Source organism: Aristolochia californica, unplaced genomic scaffold (assembly GCF_029961685.1).
Source record: "Aristolochia californica isolate CCGP_79_NKW_82.1479 unplaced genomic scaffold, dmAriCali1.0.hap1 SCAF_3, whole genome shotgun sequence".
In the NCBI taxonomy this organism is placed as follows: domain Eukaryota; kingdom Viridiplantae; phylum Streptophyta; class Magnoliopsida; order Piperales; family Aristolochiaceae; genus Aristolochia; species Aristolochia californica.
The window spans coordinates 39,618,445-39,644,659 of record NW_027181992.1 but is presented as its reverse complement, the minus strand read 5'-3'; the positions used below and the strand labels follow the sequence as shown (position 1 = coordinate 39,644,659).

At 37.7% G+C, this 26,215-nt stretch overlaps 1 protein-coding gene across 2 annotated transcripts in view; it reads left to right on the top strand.

The window, feature by feature from the left end:
• The first annotated feature begins 18,215 nt into the window (after window positions 1-18,215).
• Window positions 18,216-26,215, top strand: part of LOC137958688 (probable NAD kinase 1) — a 48,687-nt gene continuing 40,687 nt past the window's right edge. Inside the window, exons 1-3 of one of the 2 annotated variants that reach the window (XM_068805779.1) lie at window positions 18,216-18,456; window positions 21,743-21,914; window positions 22,239-22,358. In XM_068805779.1, coding sequence (XP_068661880.1) covers window positions 18,430-18,456; window positions 21,743-21,914; window positions 22,239-22,358 — 319 coding nt within the window. In that variant the 5' untranslated portion in view covers window positions 18,216-18,429. Of the gene's footprint in view, window positions 18,719-21,742; window positions 21,915-22,238; window positions 22,359-26,215 lie in introns of both variants that reach the window. The other variant, XM_068805778.1, reaches the window with a different exon arrangement.

The window sequence follows — 26,215 nt, the reverse complement described above, 5'->3', positions numbered from 1 at the left end:
TAGCAGCAGTAGATGATAGGGGAATAGAGGATTCCATGAAGGACTTCATTTTTTGAAACGCAACATAGTGTTCAGCAGTAAGAGTCACATTTCTGAAGGATGATTCAGCCTTATCTTCATGTTTCTCAGCGCAAACAGAGATTGGGTTAGCCATGGCCCAATCAGGCTTGCCATGAAGTTTCCAGCATGTTGCCACAAGGTGGTTCTGACCACCATAGTAAGTGCAAAGTCAAGGCTCAGTACGGGAATTATTCGGACCCGTTCGACCACCTCTATTTTCAACCCCTCTCATAGTTCTACCCCCTTTCATATATTTGCCCCGTCCGAGGTATGATGAAGATGTACCCCGATTGTCAGAGAACATCGCCGATGGGGCATCAATAGGAGGGATGGATCAGGTACCCGAAGTAATGTAGCATTAATGTCATCGAAGGATGGAAGAGCGAAAGAACTTAGAAACTGAGTTTTTGCAACCTCAAGGTAAGATTTAATATTCGATAAGCAAATAGTTGCTGCCAAGGCTTCTCGTTGTCATTCTTGAACGGCAATATCAGTGGAGTATGGCTGAACTATTTTCCATTCTTGGAGAAAGCCCCGAAACCGGGCCAAAAATTCGTGAATATTATCTCCATGTTTAGTATGCAGCATATTTTGTAAGACATCATATACTTTTTGTAATGATGCAGTACTTGAGTAAAGCTTAGCACAAGTGTCCCATATGTAAGATGGCTGGACGAGGGGTCGGTCAAGGAGTAATTTCCTCCCACCAACCATCTGGGGAACGAAGTAACTCCCACTCAACGACCACTCCCTCTGATCCAGCACCTCTAGTAGGATAGCACCCAGGAAGAGGCGAAGATCGAACCAGTCTAGGGAAGCAGCACCGGCAGCAACAGCAACGAAAAGGTAAACAACCGGAGGAAGAAGAAAAGAGGGAAAAGGAAGTTATTGACTCTGAAGATAGTTTAGGCGAGAGATGGCAAACTGTAATCTCGAAATCCTCTCGCCGAAGGATCCTTGTGGAGGATCCGACCAGATACGAATTCCGGAATGGAAAAGCAAAGCTGACTTTTCAAAAGAGGAAGGAGAAGAGTGGGGAGGCCATCCAGATTCATGCACAAGAGGGCGAAAAAAATCATACATCTCCCTCCCAATCTCCGCAGTCAGTTTTTTCCTAGACATTTTCAGGAAAGTCCAAGTAGGAAGCATGGGAAGAAAATACAGCAGATCACTCCTCACCGGCGATCTGGAATTCCAAGTACACAGCCAGTATCATGGAGGACTTCTTCAATGCGTCATCCACCAAAGACGTGGCCAAATGATCATGGGTATGATTTTTCTCCCACAGCCCTCCACTTCTGGAATGGGTTGGAAACGCTTTGATCAAATTTTCCAGCAGCTAACCACCCACCAAAAATCCACTCACAACCCAGCGCTTCACACCAGACAATTTTGTCGCTCCCACCGGATCCTCCACCAGAGAAGACTCAGGTCTACGAAACCAATTATCCAACACCACCACCAATACCACTCCCCCAATTCTCACCCCAGAAAAACCAATTCTCTATATCCCTGCTAGCCCACATTGAAATTGAGGGCAAGCGCAAAATGTCCCTGGCAGTGCTTTTGGAAGACCCGGAAAATTTTTTCACCAAAAGACAACTCCAAGAATGGCTGCAAAAACGAAATATCATGTCCACAGCCATCATCAAAGCTCATGAGAGGAGCTGGATCATCAACTGCCATTCAGAGGAGGACCGCAAGAGACTACATTCACTGAAGACAGAGACTATTTCAATGATCCTCCACATGACCAATTGGAGCCCAGAACTCACAGCCCCCATCTCGGGGCAATGGGTGATCGTCAAAGGTCTTCTGGTGGAAATCCGATGCCGGCATACTCTGGAATGCCTCACAAAAGAATTCGGAGGGATTATTTGGGCCGAAAGCCAGCCAACGCAGCTTCACAAAGAAAAATTTTTCATCCGGCCAAAATCACCGATAAGTGGTTTACAGTTTTTTCATATCTTTTTTTTAGAAGAGTTGTAAATGTATTCAAAAAAGAAAAATACAAACCTAAAGACTAAAAAGACATTTCCTCCACAACAAGATGTTAGAGGGTAACACCTTTTTTAGCTTGAGCATCGGCTAAATGATTAGCGGATCTTGGAACATGTTTCCAAGTACATAATAAAACAGAAGTTAAATTACAAATTTCATCATAAATCTTCCAATGACGCCAAGGAGGTTTTGATGGCTTGGAGCACCAGTTTATAATAACTTGAGAATCCCCTTCAATCAAGAGAGCACCGTCCTTTTTTTGTTTGAAGAGCTTCAGCCCGTTGAGCAAGCCATGTAATTCCGCACAAGTAGAGTCTGATACTCCAATTGGACCCGCATAAGTGAAGAGAAGATTCACTTGATCATCGTGAATTACTCCACCAAATCCAGCTGGGCCCAGACAACCGAAAGCACTTCCATCAAAATTTAGTTTAAAGTGTCCAGGAGGAGGTCTAGTCCATTCTATCATAATAGGAACCTTCGAACTAAGAGACATTTTCGCAACATTTCTCCAATTTTCCCTCATATTTGTTGCTCTTAGATCACAGAATTCTTTGCGAAGGAGAACCCAAGAGCTAACTTGAGCGACTATCTGATCACAAAGAATATTCCGAGGAATAGCTTTCTGATTGAATTTGCGATTGTTTCTTTCTTTCCATAAATTCCACACAATGTGTCCAACACAACAAGATATTAAGATTTTCCCTAACTTCGGAAGACAAGAGTTAACCAAAGTTAAAATAGTGTTTAGCAAATCTTGCGAAGGGCAATATAATAAACCGATCTTGTCCATTAATTCGGTCCAAATCTTATGAGCATATTCACAATGTAGAAGTGTGTGATCTGCTGTTTCAGGAGATGTGTTGCAAAATGGGCATTCTGGATTGGAAATATTAATGCCTCGTCTTTGCAAAGCGTCAGAAGTTAAGATTGTCTTACGACATACCGTCCAGATGAAAAATTTGATGCGAGGAGGAATCGGGAGCGACCATGCAAAAGCAACAGAATGTTCTACATGAAGAGGAGGGTATGAAATCATATGATGGTACGTTGAGGCTGTAGAAAACATACCTTGTTTGTTGGGCGTCCAGATGAGTATATCGGCAGAATTTTTTAAGGCCACACCAGAAAGTAAATTGATCAGGCCAGTTGCTTCAACAGCTTCAGAGTCATTTAATGCCCGCCAGATATGAAGATTCCAACCACCCGAAGACTGCCAATGGTCAAAAATCATTGAACTACGAGATCTTGACAGTTGGAATAAACGAGGATAACTTTCCTCTAAACAACTAGCCCCGATCTACCAATCCGACCAGAAAAGAGTATTTGTACCACTCCCAATATAGCATTTGACGGCAGATTTGAAGGTAGGTAAGAGTTTGGCAATTTTCTTCCAAACAGGGGATAAATTGTAAAATCTTCCCCCATCCGTCCACCAGCCATTCTCTTTTTCGGATTTAATTGCAACCATTCGGCGCCACAGTAGATTGGGTTGCATGTTGAACTTCCAAAACCACTTTAATAGCAGAGACTTGTTGGTGGTAGCAACGTCACGAATCCCGAGGCCCCCCATTACAATTGGTTTACAAACATCAACCCATTTTACAAGATTAAACTTTTTTTCCCCATTTGGCCCATCCCATAAAAATCTTCTTTTCAAAAATTCAATTCTATCCCGAATAGAAGCTGGACAATGGTACAAAGATAAGAAATAGGAAGGTATTCCATGAAGCCATGATTTAATTAGAACCAGTTTACCAGCTTTGGATAAAAAATTTCCTTTCCAAGAAGCCAGACGCTTCTCAAGCCTCTCAACAACCGGAAACCAAGAATTTTTCGAAGGCAGGAAAGGAGTCAAAGGTAAGCCCAGATATGTACTCGGAACTGATGCTACCTTACAACCCAGATAGTTCGCCATTGAGTTGAGAATAGATGCATCAATATTAAATCCAAAGATTGTGGTTTTCTCCCAGCTTATCTTTTGACCAGACGTCATTTCAAAGATGTTCAAGATTGCTTTCAAGCATTTTATTTGTCTCATGGACCCTTCTCCAAAAAAAATAGAATCATCTGCAAACTGAAGAATGGGAACGTCTTGGATTGGATCAGAAAAAATAGGACTGAGCCAACCCGAACGTTTAGCAAACCGGATCATAGAGGTAAGGTATTCTCCAATGAGAGTAAAAATAAATGGAGAAAGGGGGTCTCCTTGTCTGATCCCCCTAGAGGTTTTGAAATATCCTGGGGGTTTCCCATTTACCAAAACAGAATATGAAGGAGAGGAAATACAACTCCTCATCCAAAATTTCCATCTCGTACCAAAACCCATACGGTCAAAAAGATAATCCACCAGTTTCCAATCAACCCGGTCAAAGGCTTTCACAAAATCAATTTTCAGAACAAACCTAAGAAGGGAAGATTTTTTGAACGAATCAAGAAGTTCATGAGAAGTTAGAGAAGAGTCCAGGATGTTTCTGTCTCTGATAAAAGCACTTTGACAAGGATTAATTACCTTGTAAAGGACAGCTTTTAGCCGATTAGCCAACAGACGACCAATAATTTTATATGAACTGGAAGTGAGACTGATAGGCCGAAAATCTTTAGGCTCCTACGAATTTTTTTTTTTAGGAATATGAGCAATAAAAGATGCGCCGATTCCAGAGTGAGTAATTCCCACTTGGTGAAAATTGTGAACGAAGGAACATACATCATTTTTTAACAGATTCCAAAAATAGTGATAAAAGTCACCATTAAAGCCATCTGGTCCGGGGGCTTTATCTTTAGGAAGGCCCAGCACAGCCCGTTCAATTTCTTCTGAGGAGAATGGTTTTTCAAGATCAACAGCGTCTTCAGTTGAGATGCGCTCGAAATCGAGCTGATGGATTTTTGGTCTTCTGAAACAGACTTCTGAATATAGCTCTGAGAAATGCTTCACCAAAAGGTTAGAAATGGAGGCACTATCCGTTACCACTTGGTCTTCGTTATAGAGAGCAGTGATACGGTTAGTCCTCCTCCTGGCCGACGCAATGGAATGAAAAAACTTTGTGTTTCCATCACCCTCAGCCATCCAACGAAATCTTGAACGTTGTTTCCAACGGACAGAATCAGAATGAAGAAACGTACGGTATTCAGCATTTAAATTATTTCTAATCAAAAAATCAGTAGGAGAGATTAATCTTTGTTCCTCCAGTAGATCCAGCTCAGAAATGCGGCGACGAATCGAATCTTTCTAGGAAGCAGCAGAAACTCGGTGATTTTTATCCCACATTCTGATCTTTGTCTTAAGGGCTTTCAGTTTCCGAGGGAGGGCCCAGCCCGGGTTCGGATGATTTTCCAATTCGAGCCACCATGATTTCAAAGAAGGGATGAAAGCCGTGGTGGCTCGAATTGGAAAATCATCCTAACCCGGGCTGGGCCCTCCCTCGGAAACTCAAAGCCCTCAAGACAAAGATCAGAATGTGGGATAAAAATCACCAAGTTTCTGCTGCTTCCCAAAAAGATTCAATTCGCCGCCGCATTTCTGAGCTGGATCTACTAGAGGAACAAAGGTTAATCTCTCCTACTGATTTTTTTATTAGAAATAATTTAAATGCTGAATACTGTACGTTTCTTCATTCTGAATCTGTCCATTGGAAACAACGTTCAAGATTTCGTTGGATGGCAAAGGGTGATGGAAATACAAAGTTTTTCCATTCCATCGCCTCGGCCAGGAGGAGGACTAACCGTATCACTGCTCTCTGTAACGGAGACCAAGTGGTAACGGATAGTGCCTCCATTTCTAACCTTTTGGTGAAGTATTTCTCAGAGCTATATTCAGAAGTCTGTTTCAGAAGACCAAAAATCCATCAGCTCAACTTTGAGCGCATCTCAACTGAAGACGCTGTTGATCTTGAAAAACCATTCTCCTCAGAAGAAATTGAACGGGCTATGCTTGGCCTTCCTAAAGATAAAGCCCCCGGACCAGATAGCTTTAATGGTGAGTTTTATCACTGTTTTTGGGATCTGTTAAAAAATGATGTATGTGCCTTCGTTCACAATTTTCACCAAGTGGGAATTAATCACTCTGGAATCGGCGCATCTTTTATTGCACTTATTCCTAAAAAAACAAATTCGGAGGAGCCTAAAGATTTTTGGCCATTAGTCTCACTTCAAGTTCATATAAAATTATTGGACGTCTGTTGGCTAATCGGCTAAAAGTTGTCCTTTACAAGGTAATTAATCCTTGTCAAAGTGCTTTTATCCGAGACAGAAACATCCTGGACTCTTCACTAACTGCTCATGAACTTCTTGATTCGTTCAAAAAATCTTCCCTTCCTAGGTTTGTTTTGAAAATTGATTTTGAGAAAGCCTTTGACCGGGTTGATTGGAAACTGGTGGATTATCTTTTTGACCGTATGGGTTTTGGTACAAGATGGAAATTTTGGATGAGGAGCTGTATTTCCTCTCCTTCTTATTCTGTTTTGGTAAATGGGAAACCCCGAGGATATTTCAAAGCCTCTAGGGGGATCAGACAAGGAGACCCCCTTTCTCCATTTATTTTTACTTTCATTGGAGAATACCTTACCTCTATGATCCGGTTTGCTAAACGTTCGGGTTGGCTCAGTCCTATTTTTTCTGATCCAATCCAAGACGTTCCCATTCTTCAATTTGCAAATGATTCTATTTTTTTTGGAGAAGGGTCCATGAGACAAATAAAACACATGAAAGCAATCTTGAACATCTTTGAAATGACGTCTGGTCAAAAGATAAGCTGGGAAAAAACAACAATCTTTGGATTTAATATTGATGCATCTATTCTCAACTCAATGGCGAACTATTTGGGTTGTAAGGTAGCATCAGTTCCGAGTACATATCTGGGCTTACCTTTGACTCCTTTCCTGCCTTCGAAAATTCTTGGTTTCCGGTTGTTGAGAGGCTTGAGAAGCGTCTGGCTTCTTGGAAAAGAATTTTTTTATCCAAAGCTGGTAAACTGGTTCTAATTAAATCATGCCTTCATGGAATTCCATCCTATTTCTTATCTTTGTACCATTGTTCAGCTTCTATTCGGGATAGAATTGAATTCTTGAAAAGAAGATTTTTATGGGATGGGCAAATGGGGAAAAAAAGTTTAATCTTGTAAAATGGGTAGATGTTTGTAAATCAATTGTAATGGGGGGCCTCGGGATTCGCGACGTTGCTACCACCAACAAGTCTTTGCTATTAAAGTGGTTTTGGAAGTTCAACATGCAACCCAATCTACTGTGGCGCCGAATGGTTGCAATTAAATCCGGAAAAAAGAATGGCTGGTGGACAGATGGGGAAAGATTTTACAAGTTATCCCCTGTTTGGAAGAAAATTGCCAAACTCTTACCTACCTTCAAATCTGCCATCAAATGCTATATTGGGAGTGGTACAAATACTCTATTCTGGTCGGATTGGTGGATCGGAGCTAGTTGTTTAGAGGAAAGTTATCCTCTTTTATTCCAACTGTCAAGATCTCGTAGCTCAATGATTTCAGACCATTGGCAGTCTTCGGGTGGTTGGAATCTTCATCTCAGGCGGGCATTAAATGACTCTGAAGCTGTTGAAGCTACTGGTCTGATCAATTTACTTTCTGGTGTAGCCTTAAAAAATTCTGCCGATACACTCATCTGGACGCCCAACAAACAAGGTATGTTCTCTACAGCCTCAACGTACCATCATATGATTTCATACCCGCCTCTCCACGTAGAACATCCTGCTGCTTTTGCATGGTCTCTCCCGATTCCTCCTCGCATCAAATTTTTCATCTGGACGGTATGTCATAAGAAAATCTTAACTTCTGACGCTTTGCAAAGACGAGGCATTAATATTTCCAATCCAGAATGCCCATTTTGCAACACATCTCCTGAAATAGCAGATCACACGCTTCTACATTGCGAATATGCTCATAAGATTTGGACCGAATTAATGGACAAAATCGGTTTATTATATTTCCCTTCGCAAGATTTGCAAAACACTATTTTTACTTTGGTTAGCTCTCGTCTTCCGAAATTAGGGAAAATCTTAATATCTTGTTGTGTTGGACACATTGCGTGGAATTTATGGAAAGAAAGAAACAATCGCAAATTCAATCAGAAAGCTATTCCTCGGAATATTCTTTGTGATCAGATAGTCGGTCAAGTTAGCTCTTGGGTTCTCCTTCGCAAAGAATTTTGTGATCTAAGAGCAAAAAATATGAGGGAAAATTGGAGAAATGTTGTGAAAATGTCTCTTACTTCGAAGGTTCCTATTATGTTAGAATGGACTAGACCTCCTCCTGGACACTTTAAATTAAATTTTGATGGAAGTGCTTTCGGGTGTCCGGGCCCAGCTGGATTTGGTGAAGTAATTCATGATGATCAAGCGAATCTTCTCTTCACTTATGCGGGTTCAATTGGAGTGTCAAACTCTACTTGTGCGGAATTACATGGCTTGCTCAACGGGTTGAAGCTCTTCAAACAAAAAAAGGACGGTGCTCTCTTGATTGAAGGGGATTCTCAAGTCATTATAAACTGGTGCTCCAAGCCATCAAAACCTCCTTGGCGTCATTGGAAGATTTTTTATGAAATTTGTAATTTAACTTCTGTTTTATTATGTACTTGGAAACATGTTCCAAGACCCGCTAATCATTTAGCCGATGTTCAAGCTAAAAAAGGCGTTACCCTCCAACATCTTGTTGTGGAGGAAATGTCTTTTTAGTCTCTAGGTTTGTATTTTTTCTTTTGAATACAGTTACAACTCTTCTCAAAAAAAAAAGTGTCCCATATGTCCTTGGCGGTTTCCAAGTGGACCACATTGTTGGCCACATGCTCTTCCATGCTATTGATGAGCCAACTTATCACCATGTTATCATTTCTAACCCACTTGTGGTAGGTCTCATCTTCTTCATCAATCGGAGGAGGAAATTTAATAACAAGGCTTAATAGGTCAAGAGTGATAAGAACCCTCCGGACCGATTGTGACCAACTCATGTAATTGGAGAGACCTCTTAGTGGAATCATAGTAATACGGAGTATATCACTCTTATTACTGTTGTGTCCACTCTCCATGATGAGGCAAGTCAAATGTGGAGGTCAAAGGAAGGGGCCTTCATCAAATAACAATTACTCAATGTAATTTGAAGAACTCGTGGACCAAATCAGTCACCAAAAAAGAGAACAAGAAACCAATTTCCTTCACGAGAGCAAGCACCAAATTATCAACAAATTTGTGTCTTTAGCAAGTGAGAATAAAATTCAGCCATCACTCAATTCCTCTTTTATTCTTAAAATCAAAGAAGAGAAGATAGATGCAACCGATTAGGACTTAATCCAAACTCCAACACAAACCGAGAGAGAAAAAAAATATTTAGAGACGATTTAAAGGCAAATCAAGATACTTGGAAGAAATTTTATCTTCAACTCATGGGATACTTCAACGTAAAAAAAATTCAATTGTTGAAGTTCAAAAGACACTACAAAGGGTAAATGACTGTTGGAATTTCACCAAACATAAAATGGGCATCCAACAACATAACACAAACCCATGAGCAACATTAAGTAGGAGAAGTTACAGCAACATGTGCTGAATTCTACCTCAAATGAGATTGATCCAAGTTACATAAAGGTAATTGAATCTCAACCATTATTTTAATAAGACACAAACAGCAAATGATCTTGATCACGCTTATAATTGATTTACAAGAAGATCAAGATTATAACATCAATTTAGTCATAAAAATAAATCTTCACAACATATAAAGATTTATCTTGACTTGATGTGATTCAAAGTTCAAGAAGTAGAAAAACAGTAAAGAGGATTATGAAAATAAGGAAAGGAAACAAAATGTAAATAAGAAGAGAATGAACTTATCTCTACATGACTGAACTCCTTTTACAACTTCTTGAACAGATTCCATAATAACTTCATCAATAGAGATCCTAAACTCCTTGCTCTAATACCATGTAGAATTTAGGATCTCATGAAAGGAACTTTAGATCAACGAGGAAGAAGAAGAAGAAGAAAAAGAAGAAGAAGAAAAGAGAAGGAGAGGAAAAGAAGAAGATGGCATAGAGGTGTAAATATGTGTTCTTTTTATGTCTTTTATTTCATCAAGTTGTAGCCCTAAGGGCATTGTAAAAACTATAAATAAAGGCATTGGCTAAGAGGAGAGCATTGAAGCACTCTCCTCTCTTTCCACAAATTCGTCCAGCCCTCATTTTCTCTTTGACGCAAACCTCTTCTCCCTTAATCCAAACTCTCTCCTTCCACGTCCTTCTTCTCCTTTCTTTCTCTCTTCCTCTTCTTCTTCTTCCTCGTTGATCTAAAGTTCCTTTCATGAGATCATAAATTTTACATGGTATCAAAGCAAGGAGTTCAGGATCCCTATTGATGAAGTTATTATGGAATTAATTTATTCAAGAAGTTGTAAAAGGAGTTCAGTCATGAAGAGATAAGTTCATTCTCTTATTATTTACATTTTGTTTCCTTTCGTTATTTACATACTCCTCTTTACTGTTTTTCTACTTCTTGAACTTTGAATCACATCAAGTCAAGATAAATCTTTATATGTTGTGAAGATTTATTTTTATGACTAAATTGATGATATAATCTTGATCTTCTTGTAAATATATTACAAGCGTGATCAAGATCATTTACTGTTTTTGCATTATTAAGATTGATGGTTGAGATTCAATTACGTTTATATAACTTGGATCAATCTCATTTGAGGTAGAATTCAACACATGTTACTATAACTTCTCCTACTTAATGTTGCTCATGGGTTTGTGTTATGTTGTTGGATGCCCATTATATGTTTGGTGAAATTCCAGCAGTCATTTACCCTTTGTGGTGTCTTTTGAACTTCAACAATTGAATTTTTTTTACGTTGAAGTATCCCATGAGTTGAAGATAAATTTCTTCCAAGTATCTTGATTTGCCTTTAAATCGTCTCTAAATATTTTTTTTCTCTCGGTTTGTGTTGGACTTTGGATTAAGTCCTAATCGGTTGCATCTATCTTCTCCTCTTTGATTTTAAGAATACAAGAGGAATAGAGTGATGGCTGGATTTTATTAAAGGCACAAATTTATTGATAATTTGGTGTTCGCTCTCATTAAGGAAATTGGTTTCTTGTTCTCTTTTTTGGTGACTGATTTGGTCCACGGGTTTTCAAATTACATTGAGTAATTGTTATTTGAAGAAGGCCCCTTCCCTTGACCTCCACATTTGATTTGCCTCATCGTGGAGAGTGGACACAACAGTAATAAGAGTGATATACTCCGTATTATTACGATTCCACTAAGAGGTCTCTCCAATTACATGAGTTGGTCACAATCGGTCCGGAGGATTCTTATTACTAATGACCTCTGAAGCCACGTTATTAAATTTTCTCCTCCGATTGATGAAGAAGATGAGACCTACCACAAGTGGGTTAAAAATGATAACATGGTGATAAGTTGGCTCATCAATAGGATGGAAGAGCATGTGGCCAACAATGTGGTCCACTTGGAAACCGCCAAGGACATATAAGAACACTTGTGCTAAGCTTTACTCAAGTACTGCATCATTACAAAAAGTATATGATGTCTTACAAAATATGCTACATACTAAACATGGAGATAATATTCACGAATTTTTGTCCCAGTTTTGGGGCCTTCTCCAGAATGGAAAATAGCTCAGCCATACTCCACTAATATTGCCATTCATGAATGACAACGAGAAGCCTTGGCAGCAGCTATTTGCTTATCGAATATTAAACCTTACCTTGAGGTTGCAAAAACTCAGCTTGTAAGTTCTTCCGCCCTTCCATCCTTCGATGACATTAGTGCTACATTACTTCGGATACCTGATCCATCCCCTCCTTCTCCTAGCAATGCCGAAAGACACACTATCTACAGAAGACAGAGTGTGCCTGTTGTGGTCTCTAACCATGGATTGTGTGATTCGACGGAGGGAGAGGTCGTTTAGAGGATTAGAGGCAAAACCAGGGCATCTTGATTTACATGGGTGACCTATGATGGCAAATTTGTGATGGAAAATGAAATGGAGGGGAATGAACTGATCAGGCTCATCAAGGGGAGACCAGTACCCTTGGGTTCATCAAGGAGAACGTCGATCTTGGGTTCATCGAAGGAGAACACCGATCCTGAATTAGGGTAAATTATGCTTGCTTTTCCTCTACCCCATGAGCCCCTTAAAGGTTAATCACGCCAAGGCATTTGAATGAGAGTTTACAAAGAGATTGGGTCAAAGCCCTCAAAGAAATCCTAGACCTGTATGCAAAATTGAAGTTTCACGCTCCTTTATGATTGGATACACCAAGTAAGAAGGTCATGTTTGCGGAGATGACAGTGGAAGAGCGGGTCGAGTGGCTTAAATTTTGTTTTGAAAACTAATTGTAATGCGTTATAAATACACTATTCTTTTGGAATATTGTTATGTATTAGGTATGATGTTTGAATTATGACGTTGCAAGATATATTAGTATGGTTAGTATTTAAATTTGATATGTTGTTGTATTTATATATTGCATGGATGAATATGGTAGATGAGTATGGATGTGGACAGTTAAATGAATATGGTTGCATAGGGATGTGATTGAATGTAGGATGTGGGAATGTGGATGAATATGGTTGTGTATAGGTGTGATTGCAAATAGGTTATAATTGAAGATTGATGTTTACTTGTGTTTATGACATTTAGGCGATTGAACTTGTAGATTTCCATGGATACTATGACAGACGAAGAACAGGTTGCAACTATGGTTGCATTACAACTTTGTTTATCGCCATGGGAAGATACTATATGTACCATTGCAACAGACTTGTACCACGTTCTTGTGGAATGAATGGTCCATTGTAGTTGCAAAAGGCACTAGACAAATCACCAGTTAAATTTCAAAAAGTTTATAGGATGAATCAACTGGCATTTCACAAATTGGCAGATATACTTACTAGTAAAGGGTTTTTATCAGCCACAAAGACCATCTTAGTTGAAGAACAACTTGCATATTTCCTCCTAACTGTTGGTCAACAACAATCTTATAGTGTCACAACAGAGATGTTTGATAGATCAAACTGGACCATAAGTAAGTATTTCAACAAGGTGTTGGATGCAATCCTCAAACTTCACTCTGATTACGTCAAATGACCTTTACAACGCACACACTCGAAGATTTTAACCAGTTCAATGTTTTATCCGTATTTCAAGGTCACATCACTTCCTATAACTAAATAATTTTAGATTAATATACAAATTTAGTCAATATTAATTGAAAATGTATAATTAGGGTTGTATTGGAGCTATTGATGGAACTCATATCAAAGCAAATATTCCACTTGAAGATCAACCAAGGTTCTGGAATAGAAAAGGCTATCTCTCACAAAATGTGATGGCAACATGTTCATTTGACATGCAATTCACTTATGTACTTGCTGGATGGGAGGGATCAACAGTTGATTCCCTTGTACTGAAGGATGGATTGACTCGCCGGGATAAAATCTTTGTACCTAAAGTTAAGTAATATATTTTTATGCAGTCATTTTTTATCTATTTTATCTTCAATTATTTTATGTGGTATATAATTTCTATTATAGGAAAATATTATCTGGTCGATGCTGGTTATGTAAATCTTCTGGGATTTTTGGCTCCATATCGAGGAACCCGACATCATCTGCAAGAATTTGGAGATAATATTCCTAGAAATGAAAAAGAATTATTCAACCGTAGACACTCATCTTTACGGAATATTATTGAGCGAACTTTTGTGCTTTAAAAGCTCGATTTCAAATGTTAAAAGGCACTCCTTCATTTTCTTTCAAGATCCAGGTGAAAATTGTACATACTTGTTGCATATTGCACAATTATATACGTGGAGAGGATTATGATGATATATTTGGAGATTAAGATGATGATTCGGGTGGCGAGCTCGGTGGAGGAGATGATGCGGTCCAATTAGGTGCAATGGATGAGACAAACATCGACGATTGTAATGGTCTTGAGGATGTGGGTAGCCAAGTAATATGCTTTCGGAGGCAGAGTGCATTAGAATCCACAAGAGCCGCACAATTTCGAGATGCCATATAGACTTCCATATGGAACGATAAATGATGGTTGTATCTTATTACTTTTGAACATGCGTCGTTTATATGTACTAAACTTGTAACTTGATGATTTTAATATTAAAGGCACGAACTCGTTATTAGAATAATCTTTCTTTTAGGTTATTAATAAATTTGTATATGTATTTATTTATTATTTTTGCTCAATTTTATTACTATATTAAACTTCATATTTAAGTCTCTAGTAAATAAAATATAATTAAAGTATCCATTTGATTAATTAATTACTTTTAATTTTGTCAAAATATATTATTAATTAATACCATGTAAAAAATCTATCTTATGTTATTAATATAATACTTTTTTATTCATTAATCATATTTATTTTTTATTTACTCTATTGTATTAATGATTTAATAGTGGAAAGTAAAATATTGTTAACTCAAACACTTGGTTTAATTAACTTATTTTTATAATTAATAAAATCAATTGTTTTAAATTTTGAAGATGAAGATGAACTTGTCCACACTAACACCCTATTTCGAAGATTTTGAAGATGAACTTGTCCACACTAACACCCATTTCAAAGATGAAGATCATGTAGATGCATGAGATGAAGATGAAGATGAAGATGAAGATGAAATTTTTGTTTTGTTGACTATAGTCAACTTGAAGGACAAGATGATCTTCAACCACATAACGCCCTTCTCCACTTGAAGTCGTTAGTGGAGCGCAGATGAAGCATCATCTCGATGCAGGGGATGAAGGGGCCCTTCATCTCCACGGTTTAATTTCAATCATGTGGAAGAAGGCCCTTTTTTATCTTCTTCGAATTGAAGGATGGGCGACGCCCTCGGTCTCGCTCTCTCTCCTCGCACCCCCCCCCCCCATCGCGCGTCGTTTTTTCTTTTTTCTTCCTCTCTCCCGCACTCCCTTCCCCACCGCCTTTCGCCGGACCAATAGCTTTCGCCGCGCCACCGTCGTCCACCGCCGTCCAGCAACCGAGAACAAACCCGAGGAGAGCTCAAGAGAGTCTCCGTCGAGGTGAGTTCGATAGTAGTCGCTCGCCAGGCCGAGAAGAGATCCGAGAGGGCTTCTCCGGTGCAACTTCCGCTTTCCGACCATCCTCCGGCGTCGGTTACGTATTTCCGACCAGTCCCGAAGCTATTCCAACTCCAATCGAGACTCAAGAGAGCTGGTTGGAGAACGTCAGCTCTGTTTCGCTCTTCGCTGGACGTTACCTCCGTCCGTCGGCTTCTAACCGTCGTCGCCGGCGTCGTCTCTACCTCCGGCCACTCACTATTGCTACCCGACGCCACCAATTTCCGAAAATTGCAGCACCCGTGAGAACAAGTTGCTGCCCGAGCGAGAGGAGGAAGAAGGGGAGTAATTCGTCATTATTGAATTTAATTTTTCATATAGTTTGAACTTAGGTTTTGAATGTTAATTGAATCTGATTTGATAATTAAGGTTTATTTAAGATTTGTTTTCTTGATATTTGATTAAATTAGCTAATTAGGGTAAGATTATAATTGAGGTTGGATTTTGGTATTTTAATCCGATTTTTGTCTTTAACTCTAGGCGCCCGAGAGGGGCTAGACGCAAGGATCGAGAATCCGGATTCGTGGTTACGTGGCGCTCGAGAGAGGTACAAATCAAGGTAAAATCCAAAGTTGATAATTTTAGCATCATCACAATAGGAAATTGATTCTCTGCATTCTATTGTAATCCGATCTTTGTCATTAACTCTAGGCGCCCGAGAGGGGCTAGACGCAAGGATTGAGAATCCGGATTCGTGGTTATGTGGCGCTCGAGAGAGGCATGAATCACGATAAAATCCAGAGTTGACGTTTCCTGTTGTGCAAGTAGTTAATTAAATTATTCTTTGACAATTTAGGAAGTAGTTAATTAAATTATTGCTTGATAATTTAGGATATAATTAGTGTTTAGTTCAGATTAATTCATCATATTTGGTTAGGCTAGTTGACTGAAGAATACACAAAATTCAATCCTCCCAGGTAAATAAAATATAATTAAAGTATGCATTTGATTAATATATCATCATTAATTATGTCAAAATATATTATTAATTAATACAATACAAATCTATCTTATGTTATTAATATAATATTTTTTATTCATTAATCAGAATTTTTTTATTCACTCTATTGTATTAGTGATTTAATAGTGGTAATTAAAATATTGTTAACTCAGACACTTTGGTTTAATTAGTTCATTTTTATAATTATTAAAATCAATAATTTTAAATTTCTATAAGATGAAGAAGAAGATGAAGTTATCTTGACTAACACCCTATTTCAAAGATTTCGAAGATGAAGTTGTCTTGACTAACACCCATTTCGAATATGAAGATCATGTAGATACATAAGATGAAGATGAAGATGAAGATGAAGATGAAGATGAAGATCAAATTTTCATTTTGTTGACTAACCCCCCCTTAGTGTAGAAAGAATTGAATTGAAGTGAGATTACACCATTTCATTTGCTCAGGCAAAAATGGGGGAAAGCTGATTCCTACCTATTTTGCGAATCATCCACTTTCCTTGCGCGACGCGCGTTGCTTCTTCCCCCCACCCGAAAGGAAAAAATTATTCACATTCGCTATTCTCCTCTCCCTCTCCCTCAGCCTTCATCTCCCGATGAATTTTTTCGCCCCATTTCTTCCTCTCGTCTTCGCTCTCTCTGCTTTATCTTGTTTTTGCTCTCTGCGTTCTCTGTTCGCCCTAGCTTTATTCATCTCATCTCTCTCACTGTGCAATGCCTAAGGTTTCTGCCATCGGCATCATCGATTTGTGGGATTTTAGGGTTCTTACCAAGTCTATGATGCTTCAGAGAATGGATTGGGACATGAACCTCGCCAGCACAGAGCAATGGAGGAACATTTGTTGTTGTGAGGTCGATCTTCACGCCGTAATAGAATTTTGCGGTGGTTTCAAAGGTCTTGGAGCCGCCTGGGAAATCCGAAATCGAAGGTCTCTTTTGCGGTAGGGCTCTTTGACGACGACGACGGCTTGTTATTTTTTATTTTTTTCATTTTTTAAAAAAATTATTGTAATAGCACGTCATTAGTATATTAATTTATAATAAACTTTAATCATGAATTAGTTTAATTATAATAAACTTTAAACCACTAGATTTACATTTTGTGTTAATATATTATTAATTAATAATACGTAAATAAATATATTATGTTATTGATAAATTAATATATTTATTTATTTATTATGTATTTTTTATTTTGTATTAAAATAGTGAGTTTTAATGTTAAAATATATCTTATGTCATTAAAAATAATTTATTTATTTATTATATTCGTTTATGTTATTTTTAAAATTTTATTTATTTTAAATAATTTATTCTAGTCACACGTAATTAGTATATTAATTTATAATAAACTGTAATCATTAATTGGTTTAATTATCCAATTGCTATAATTAATTAAACCATTAGGTTTATTTATTATATTCTCTTATGTTATTTTTAATTTTTTTATTAATTTTGTATAATTTATTCTAGTCACATGTAATTATTATTTTAATTTATAATAAATTATAATCATTAAGTAATATAATATAGTTTTTCATTAATTAAGATATTAATATATTCTAATACTACACATTAAATCATTTATAAGTGTATTAACCGCATTTATTTTGGTTAATTATATGTTTAGGTATATGTTCTGTTTAAGTATATTATCAAAAGTTACTCATTCTCTTCTTTATATCATATTTTTTATTTGGGGGCACTAATACTGAAATCTGTTTTTCAGCCACTTGAACTCGTCTACACTAACACCCAAATATGAGTTGAAGTTGAATCAATTCATTTCAGTTTAATTCAATTTTTCACTTCAATTCATGTTCATTGTGACTAACCCCTGACAGCCATTAACCCCACATGAAAGTGAATTCCAATTCACTTTCACTTCACATCAGGGTGCACTAACGGCTTTTTGAGCCACGCCTAAAAGGTTACAGTAGTTCACGGAAGTGAAGTATTTTTCTGGTGGCCAGTCTCCTACTTCTGCAAATAGAAAATCCGAATCTGGGTGAAGAACTATGATTATAGAAAGGTCTCGGATATTTCGACTGTTGATCGAGGAATTTTTCATGAGGAAATCAATTTCATTTAAGATGAAATAAAAGTTCGCGGGCAGCTTTACCAAACAAATGCGACGCTGTACTGAGAGGATTCCTCATTCACAAAAATTTAGGTGCGCTTCTCCGAGAAAGCGGTGGAACAGTGCTCCTCGCCGGTCAACAGCGTGAACAGACGTCTGGCTGTGGAGGCGAGAACAGAGAGGCGATGTGGTGGGAGAGTAGACTTTCCAACGTGAGTTGACCAGCACCCCATGTGACGTAATTCGGTAAAGAATAACATCTCCACGACGACTCCACCCACCGCCACGCGCCGGCGTGTGGGCCACGCCAATCTGCTCTCTTCTTTTCTCCATTTAAAGAAAGGCATAAAACGGCTCGACCAAATTCTAGCTTCATTTGACTTCGTATTCATTCTTTCTTCTCTCTCTCTCTCTCTTTCTCTCTTTCTCTCTCTAAAACAATTCTCCATGTCTCCTCGGGAGCTGACTTCCAATGTACGCTCTAAGCCTCTTTTTTCGTTTCTGTTTTTTTTCCTTGCATCTACGATTCTTGTTTTCAACCTTCATACGAATTTCCTTTTGATTCCGCTTTTCTTCTGTTATGTTTGTATGGGCTTGGTGCCTACTGTGCTGCAAATTAGGGATTATAAATTATGGGATTGCAATTTGTCTGGCGTATTGGCTCTTGAGGTAGAATTAGACTGTGATGTTGGCGCCGTTCTGTCTTGGACAGTCTTGTGTTTTTGGAGTAGTGGCGCTTTTGAGCAACGCCAGAAATTTTCAGTCAGTTTGGAAAACTGATTTTAATAGAATGATTGCAACACTATCTGGGAAATGAGGCTGGAAAAAGGGTCTTTGTCTCTGCAGAATTGTAAATATAACCAAGTTCATATTTTTACCTTATCATTGGATATATAACTGAAATAATTTTGGATTTTAGTGGAACTTAGCATTACTTTCTTGTTCAAGCTTGGCTCTTGATTGTGGGAAATTCAAAGGGCCTTGCATGGAGAATCAAGTGAGGGGGATGGGTAGTTATTACGCTACTCTTACAGTCATACTACATATCTACTACTTTAAGGGGGAAGGAAAGGGTAGAGTTGTTTCAGTTCATTGCAGTTATTGCCGTTTTTGAGTGCTTTAACTACTTGCTTGTCTGAGAATGGATGCGATTCGATCAACAATCTTTCAAAGCTTATTGGATCCCCATTTCTTTGGAATCACTTGTTTCACATCATCTTTATTCGGTTAATCTTCCTGATTGAAGATCTTAATTTGGATCCTTCAACCGCTGGCTTCTAATATGTAGCTTTTCAAGGTCAAATTTTTTCGTGCTTAGGGCTGAATTCATTCCTTTTGGATTGCTCTACTTAGTTGCATGCCAAAGCAGTGGAGAAATACGATTAGTTGAAAACTTTTAAGAGTTTTGACTCAAAATTCTTTTAGACAACTGTCGTGTTAATTTACATACTAGAACATCTTATATTTGTTTAATTTAGTTGTCCACATGGTAATTTTGTGTTCAAATTTGTCAAAAGATATAACAAACTCTCCCTCTATGGTCCTCAACAAATTTCTGTGACCAATTTGAAAACAAATCTAACACAGGACGTTTGCATAAATTTCAACCTCTATGGCATTTAATTAGGTAAGTTTATTTTGATAAATTGGCATAAAATTCATTAGATCAATCAGCCGTACTAAATGACATCAACAAATTCCTCTTCAGAGACATGTGTGTGTCTTCTATTTCTGGAGCTGCCTAAATAGTGCCTTCTGTGCTTATGCAATATAACGACCTTACGAATTCCAGTCGCCATAAAGGGATTAAGGTCCAAATACTAGTTCTGTGGAGCTATAATTATTCTTCTCAAAAAATTGAAATTCAATATAACAAGCTTATAAATTCAAGTCACCATTAAAGGGTAAAAGAAGGTAAAGGGTAAAAGAAGGTGATAGTGCTAGTTTTGTAGGATATAGTTAATCTACTCAGGTGGATTGAGGCCTTTGACTCAATGGCCAAGTCTCACCAAAGGGAAAGGAGTATGCATGAGTAGTCAACATTTAATTTTTTTTTTTTTTAAAAACTCTGCTCACTCAAGAAATGAAACAGACAAAAAAGCTATTAAGGAATAGTCCCACATGGATTAGTGAGAGCAAATATGTTGGGTTTATTAGTTGGGAAAGAGGTTTCTGAAGATAGCTAGTAATTTTGGGATGGGCCTTGGACCCAACTTCACATGGTATTAGCGTAGGTACTCATATGTGGGCCTCCACCTAAATTATCCATATATAGCTACAAAAGAGGGCCTACACGTGATGGGGAGTGTTAGGGAATAGTCCCACATGGATTAGTGAGTAGAAAGATTTTGAATTTATTAGTTGGGAAAAAGGTTTCCTAAGTTGGTTAGTCATTTTGGGAAGGGCCTTGGACCCAACTTCATATGCTATCAGAGTAGGTACTCATATGTGGCCATCCACCCAAATCATCCACATGTAAGAGCCTAGAGGGCCTACATGTGAGGGAGAATATTAAGGAATAATCCCACATGGATTAGTGAGAACAAATATGTTTAGTTTATTAGTTGGGAAAGAGGTTTCCTAAGATATCTAGTCATTTTGGGATGGGCCTTGGACCCAACTTCACAAAAGCAAAAGTAATTTAATCTGTTGTTGTGTTTATTTCACTCAGTTCTTCCCAACGCTACTTCTGATACTCTTGAAACTTCAAGACTCTGGCTCCTGTTTTATGCTCTAAGTACCTAATACATGTTTCTATCAATCGAGGTTCTGTTTGGGGCACATAAAACTAGACTTTCAAATATACCAGTCTCAAAGTGGTAGTACTCTGGCACTAGTTAGAGGCATTAGATGTTTCTAAAAACATTTATGTCAAAATTTGCACTTAGATTTCTACTAGAACATGAAATTATAAAACTATTTAGTTTTCTGATTAAATAGGAAGTTTTTTTACAACTCTTTTCTATACCTTGTGATATGGTAGTATTGGTATTCCTACTATGTATGATGCAAAGGAGTTATAAAACACGCAGCTGATTTCTAATAGAAACGGAAATTGTAAAACTAGGATATCTGTAATAGGCTATTATGGTTCAATAGGAAATTCTGCTTATAACTTATTAGTATATCATGGGATGCCATGCTCATGTTGTACCACACTATTGGCTGACATGATATGCTATTTTTTTTTATGAAGACATGATATGCTATTTTTTTTTCGGATGAGTTTTTTTCCTCGTCATTTCTCTTTCCTCTTCTTTTGTGCTCTGGCAATGTTGACAAATTGTGAAATTGTCAGTACTTGCAAGTTTCTCCCTCTCCAAGATCACAATTGAGGCTTGTCCTCTTCATTGTAAATTAATGTATTATTTATTTGTTAATGAAATTCACCATCAAGTTAAAGAAAAAAGTGAAATTGAAGATTGTTTCTGGACTTAAATTGTTAATTTTACTTTTCATCCAGGCCCTGCTTGTCTCACTGATTTTCACTGAAAACAGGATTTTTCTGGAGAAGGAAATTCAAATTTAAATTCCTCACAGTTGGAGGGAAATGGGCTTATGGATGCACTTTCTCCCTTGGACTCTGAAATAGTGATGCAGGAAATATTTCAACAGCGACCTTTCAAAGCAATTGATGATCACCTTGTGGAGTTCTCTGAGGCTTTGAGAAGTAAATTAGATTCTAACTCATCCTTGACATTAATTTTTATAATTTATTCTTTTTCTATTTCAGGAAGTAATCTGAAAGACGCATTCTCCAAGCCTTTCACTATTTCTCTTTCCTTGAACAGACAAAATTTTCTTTTATTTCTCATTTTTATATTTTGCATAATTGGGTTTTGGTTGAGACTCCCTGGAGTTTATTTTATGGTGTGAATCTGTATCAAGTATTTTCCTGGGTTTCCAGCCAAATATCCCGCTTTACCTTTGAAATCTCTGTTGTCCCAAACTCTTGCTTCACATTGACGAATTGCTTACTCTGGTTTACTGTTAGCGGTTGCAAAGGCATTAAGGCGAGTAGCTGAAGGAAAAGCTGCTGCTCAAGTCGAGGCAGCTGAATGGAAGCGCAAATATGAACTTGAGAGGGCATACAATCTGAAGCTTAGGCAGAAGGGTCAGTTGATCACTCTGCGCATGTCTACTAACTTGCTCTTCTTTCTATTAAGTACTGTATGATTTCTGTGGTGCTTGGTGTAATTACTTGACATTTTGTGTTAAACGTGGCTAGTATTTTTTTGAATTGTAAAAATGTAACTTGGGGAGAAAAGGAGAGGAAAAGAAGAAGAATAGAGAGAAGAGAGAGGAGAAGAGTGTGTCTCTTTGCACTTGATGAGGGAGAAAATTGACCCCCTTTCTATTTATTTACCTCTTAAGTGAAAGTCAATAAAGTGACAAAATATCTCTTATCCCTTAATCTTTCATAACTTTCTAAATACTACTTAGAATGCTGTGAAAATTGAACTTATGCTTCTAACATAGTACCGGACATATTACCCTCGAGAGGAGTATACTAGAGGGTAAAATGACCAGAACACCCTTAAATAAATTCTAACACTTCTCTTCAGGCTAGAGTGTATATATTGAGAAGCCCCAGTTTGTTACAAAAAATCTCAAATTTTGTCTTGCCCTAGGCCTTGATAAATATTTCACCAAGTTGATCAGCAGATTGTAAATGTGAAGTGATCATCCCTCTAACTCATTATTGTGTTACGGATGAAGTAACAATCAACTTCGACATGCTTAGTTTATTCGTGAAATATAGGATTACTAGCAATAAAAATTGCAGTTTGATTATCACACTATGCATAATCATGACTTCTGTGAAGTTGGGTCCAAAGCCCATCCCAAAATAACTATTCAACTCAAGAAACCTCTTCCCAACTTAACAACTTCTATAGTGGGCAAGTTAAACTCTTATAGTACAAACCTAAACCACATGAGCTCATTAACTATATGCACCATTCTCTGTATATGGCTTCTGCATTAGAGCGGCCCACGATATTTTTTTTCATATTTTTCCTGTTAATTAATTTTCCTCCATCAGATACACAATAGTCTATAGTAGATTTCTGATGCAATTTGAATGCCACATAGTCTGCATTTGAATATGCCTCAAGCTTTAAGTGACCATGTAGCTCGTACAACAACATTTTCCTAGTGCCCCTCTTAAGGAATAGCCCCACATGGATTACTGAGTACAAAGATTTTGAGTTTATTGGTTGAGAAAAAGGTTTCCTAAGTTGGCTAGTCATTTTGGGATGGGCCTTGGACCCAATTTAACATGGTATTGGAGCAGGTACTCATATGAGGGTCTACAACTAAAATTTTCCACTTGTAAAGCCACAAAAGAGGGCCTACATCGAAATTATCCACTTGTAGAGCCACAAAAGAGGGCCTACACCTAAATTATCCACTTGTAGAGCCACAAAAGAGGGCATATACCTAAATTATCCACTTGTAGAGCCACAAAAGAGGGCCTACACCTAAATTATCCACTTGTAGAGCCACAAAAGATGGCATACACCTAAATTATCCACTTGTAGAGCCACAAAAGAGGGCCTACACGTGAGGGGGAGTGTTAAGAAATAGTCCCACATGGATTAGTGAGTACAAAGATCTTGAGTTTATTAGTTGGGAAAAAGGTTTCCTAAGTTGGTTAGTCATTTTGGGATGGGCCTAGGACTCAACTTCAGAGCCCCCTTCAGGTATCACAATATTCTGGGAGTTGTTTCCAGATGAAATTTACAAGGATATATTTAGGCGTGTAATTTAGCATAAATAAGTTTACCTATAAGTCTTTTGTAAATGATCTTATTCTTAAGTTCGACACTACTATCTTCATTAAGATTAAGACTCACCTCCATAGGTGTTTCTGCAGGTTTACCCATACTCCTACAACATATCTACGTAATGTTTCCATTGTATCGATACAATTCTTGCTTTGCTTTTGTCTACCTCAATCCCAAGAAAATATTTAAGTGACCCTAATTCTTTATTTGGAAACTTCAATCCCTTGCTTTTCACTTACTGATAATACTATATCATCTATATATACAATCAATCCGACAATTCCAATAGGTCTCTTCATGACAAATAGGAATGATCATAGTGGCTTCTACAAAAATCCAATGGCATAAAAACCTTGTTGAACTTGTCAAACCAACCTCTAAGACTTTGCTTGAGATTGTAAATTGTCTTTTTCTTGCATATGTTTCCAGTTTCCTTCTTAATAACATATCTAGGAGGTTGATCTATGTATACATCTTCATCCAAGTTTCCATTTTTTATGTCCAACTAAAATAAACGCTTGCCCTTGGTCACTGCCACTAAAATAATAATCCAAACAGAACAAAATCTGGCTACAAGAGAGAAAATTTCAAATCTTTATAATTTACTGTATATACCCAACAACATTCTTGTAGCTCTAGAAGCGGATCATATAATGTCCATGTGCCTCAGTCAAGTAAATCTTCAAGCTCTATGTACATAGCCTGCTTCCATGAAAGAGACAACATAGCTTCTTGTACCGAAGAAGGAATATCACACAAAGACAAAGATAGCACAAACATCTTGAAGGAAACCAATAGGAAATCAAAGGAAACAAACTAGAAATAGGATATCTAGTAGAAGTAAGAACGCCTTTACAAACAACAATAGGAAGATTCAGATCACATACCTCCAGGAATTATAGATTAAGAAGGTGCTAGCACATGTAGTAGAGAGACTCTTAGACAATGTCTTGGGAGGTTTTTTGCATTGATAAACCTGTAATGGCTTTGATTCAGCAGCTGGGGTTAGAAAACTCCTCCAAAAGACTAGGAGCAACAAGATCCGTCGTGTCAGAAGAAGGCTAATGGGTGAACTGATGGACATGAGAAAATATGAAACATATTCAAAGAATGTAATATCAATTGACACCAATGTCTTCCTTGATGAAGGACAACAAGTTCTGCCTTTTTTGTGTGTGTAACCCAAAAAAGCATGCTTAATGGCTTTGGGAAACAGTTTATGAACATATGGCCAAACACATGCACAAAACACACAGTTAAAAACTCGAGGACAAAAAGGATATTACTGACTATCAGACTCGAGGACAAAAAGGAAATAACTCACTATCAGACTCGAGGACAAAAAGGAAATAACTCACTATCAGGCTTAAGGACTTGGAAAGGAGTTTTCCCTCCAACTTTGAGGAAGGCATCCTATTCAGAAAGCACCCTAGTAAGATTTGGGAAGATGCATATGGAATAAAATAGTTGATGGAACTTCAAACAAATGATAGTTCTTCCTCTCCATAACTCCATTCTTCTGTGGAGTGTTCACATTGGAAGATTGATGAATGATACCAATAGTTGATAAAATGAATCAAATATATGGTTCATGAACTTTAGCCCATCATTTGTATGCAAGATACTAAGAGAAGCACCAAACTGTATTTTTATTTCATTGTAAAAATTCAAGAATATAGTGAAAACTTCAGATTTCTCCAGTTGGAGATACACTCAAGTAGACCAACTAAAATCATCAATAAATGAATTGTAATCATATACACTAGTAATTGGACATGGTCCACATACATCTGGATGAATTATTTCGAATAGACCACTACTGTGAGTTTTACTGGATGAAAATGACACTTGTTGGTGCTTCCCTAATTGACAAGACTTACACTGAAACACGAGATTAGATGGCAAGGAGAAAAATAACTGAGACAACTTGCCAAAGAAGGATAGCCTAGCCGAAGATGCCATTGGAAGGTGCACCATCTTCATGAAGGGCTGAAGATGTTTGCTATGATAGACCTTCCATGTGATACAACCCATCTTTGTCACGCCCTAAACCAATCATCCTCCTCGTTTGGCTCCTAAAAAACATAAAGTAGGGTTGAAGGTTACTGAACAATTCAAGGATTTAATGATTTGACTAACAAAAAGAGCATTAATTGTAAATTTGAGAACAAATAAAACAAAA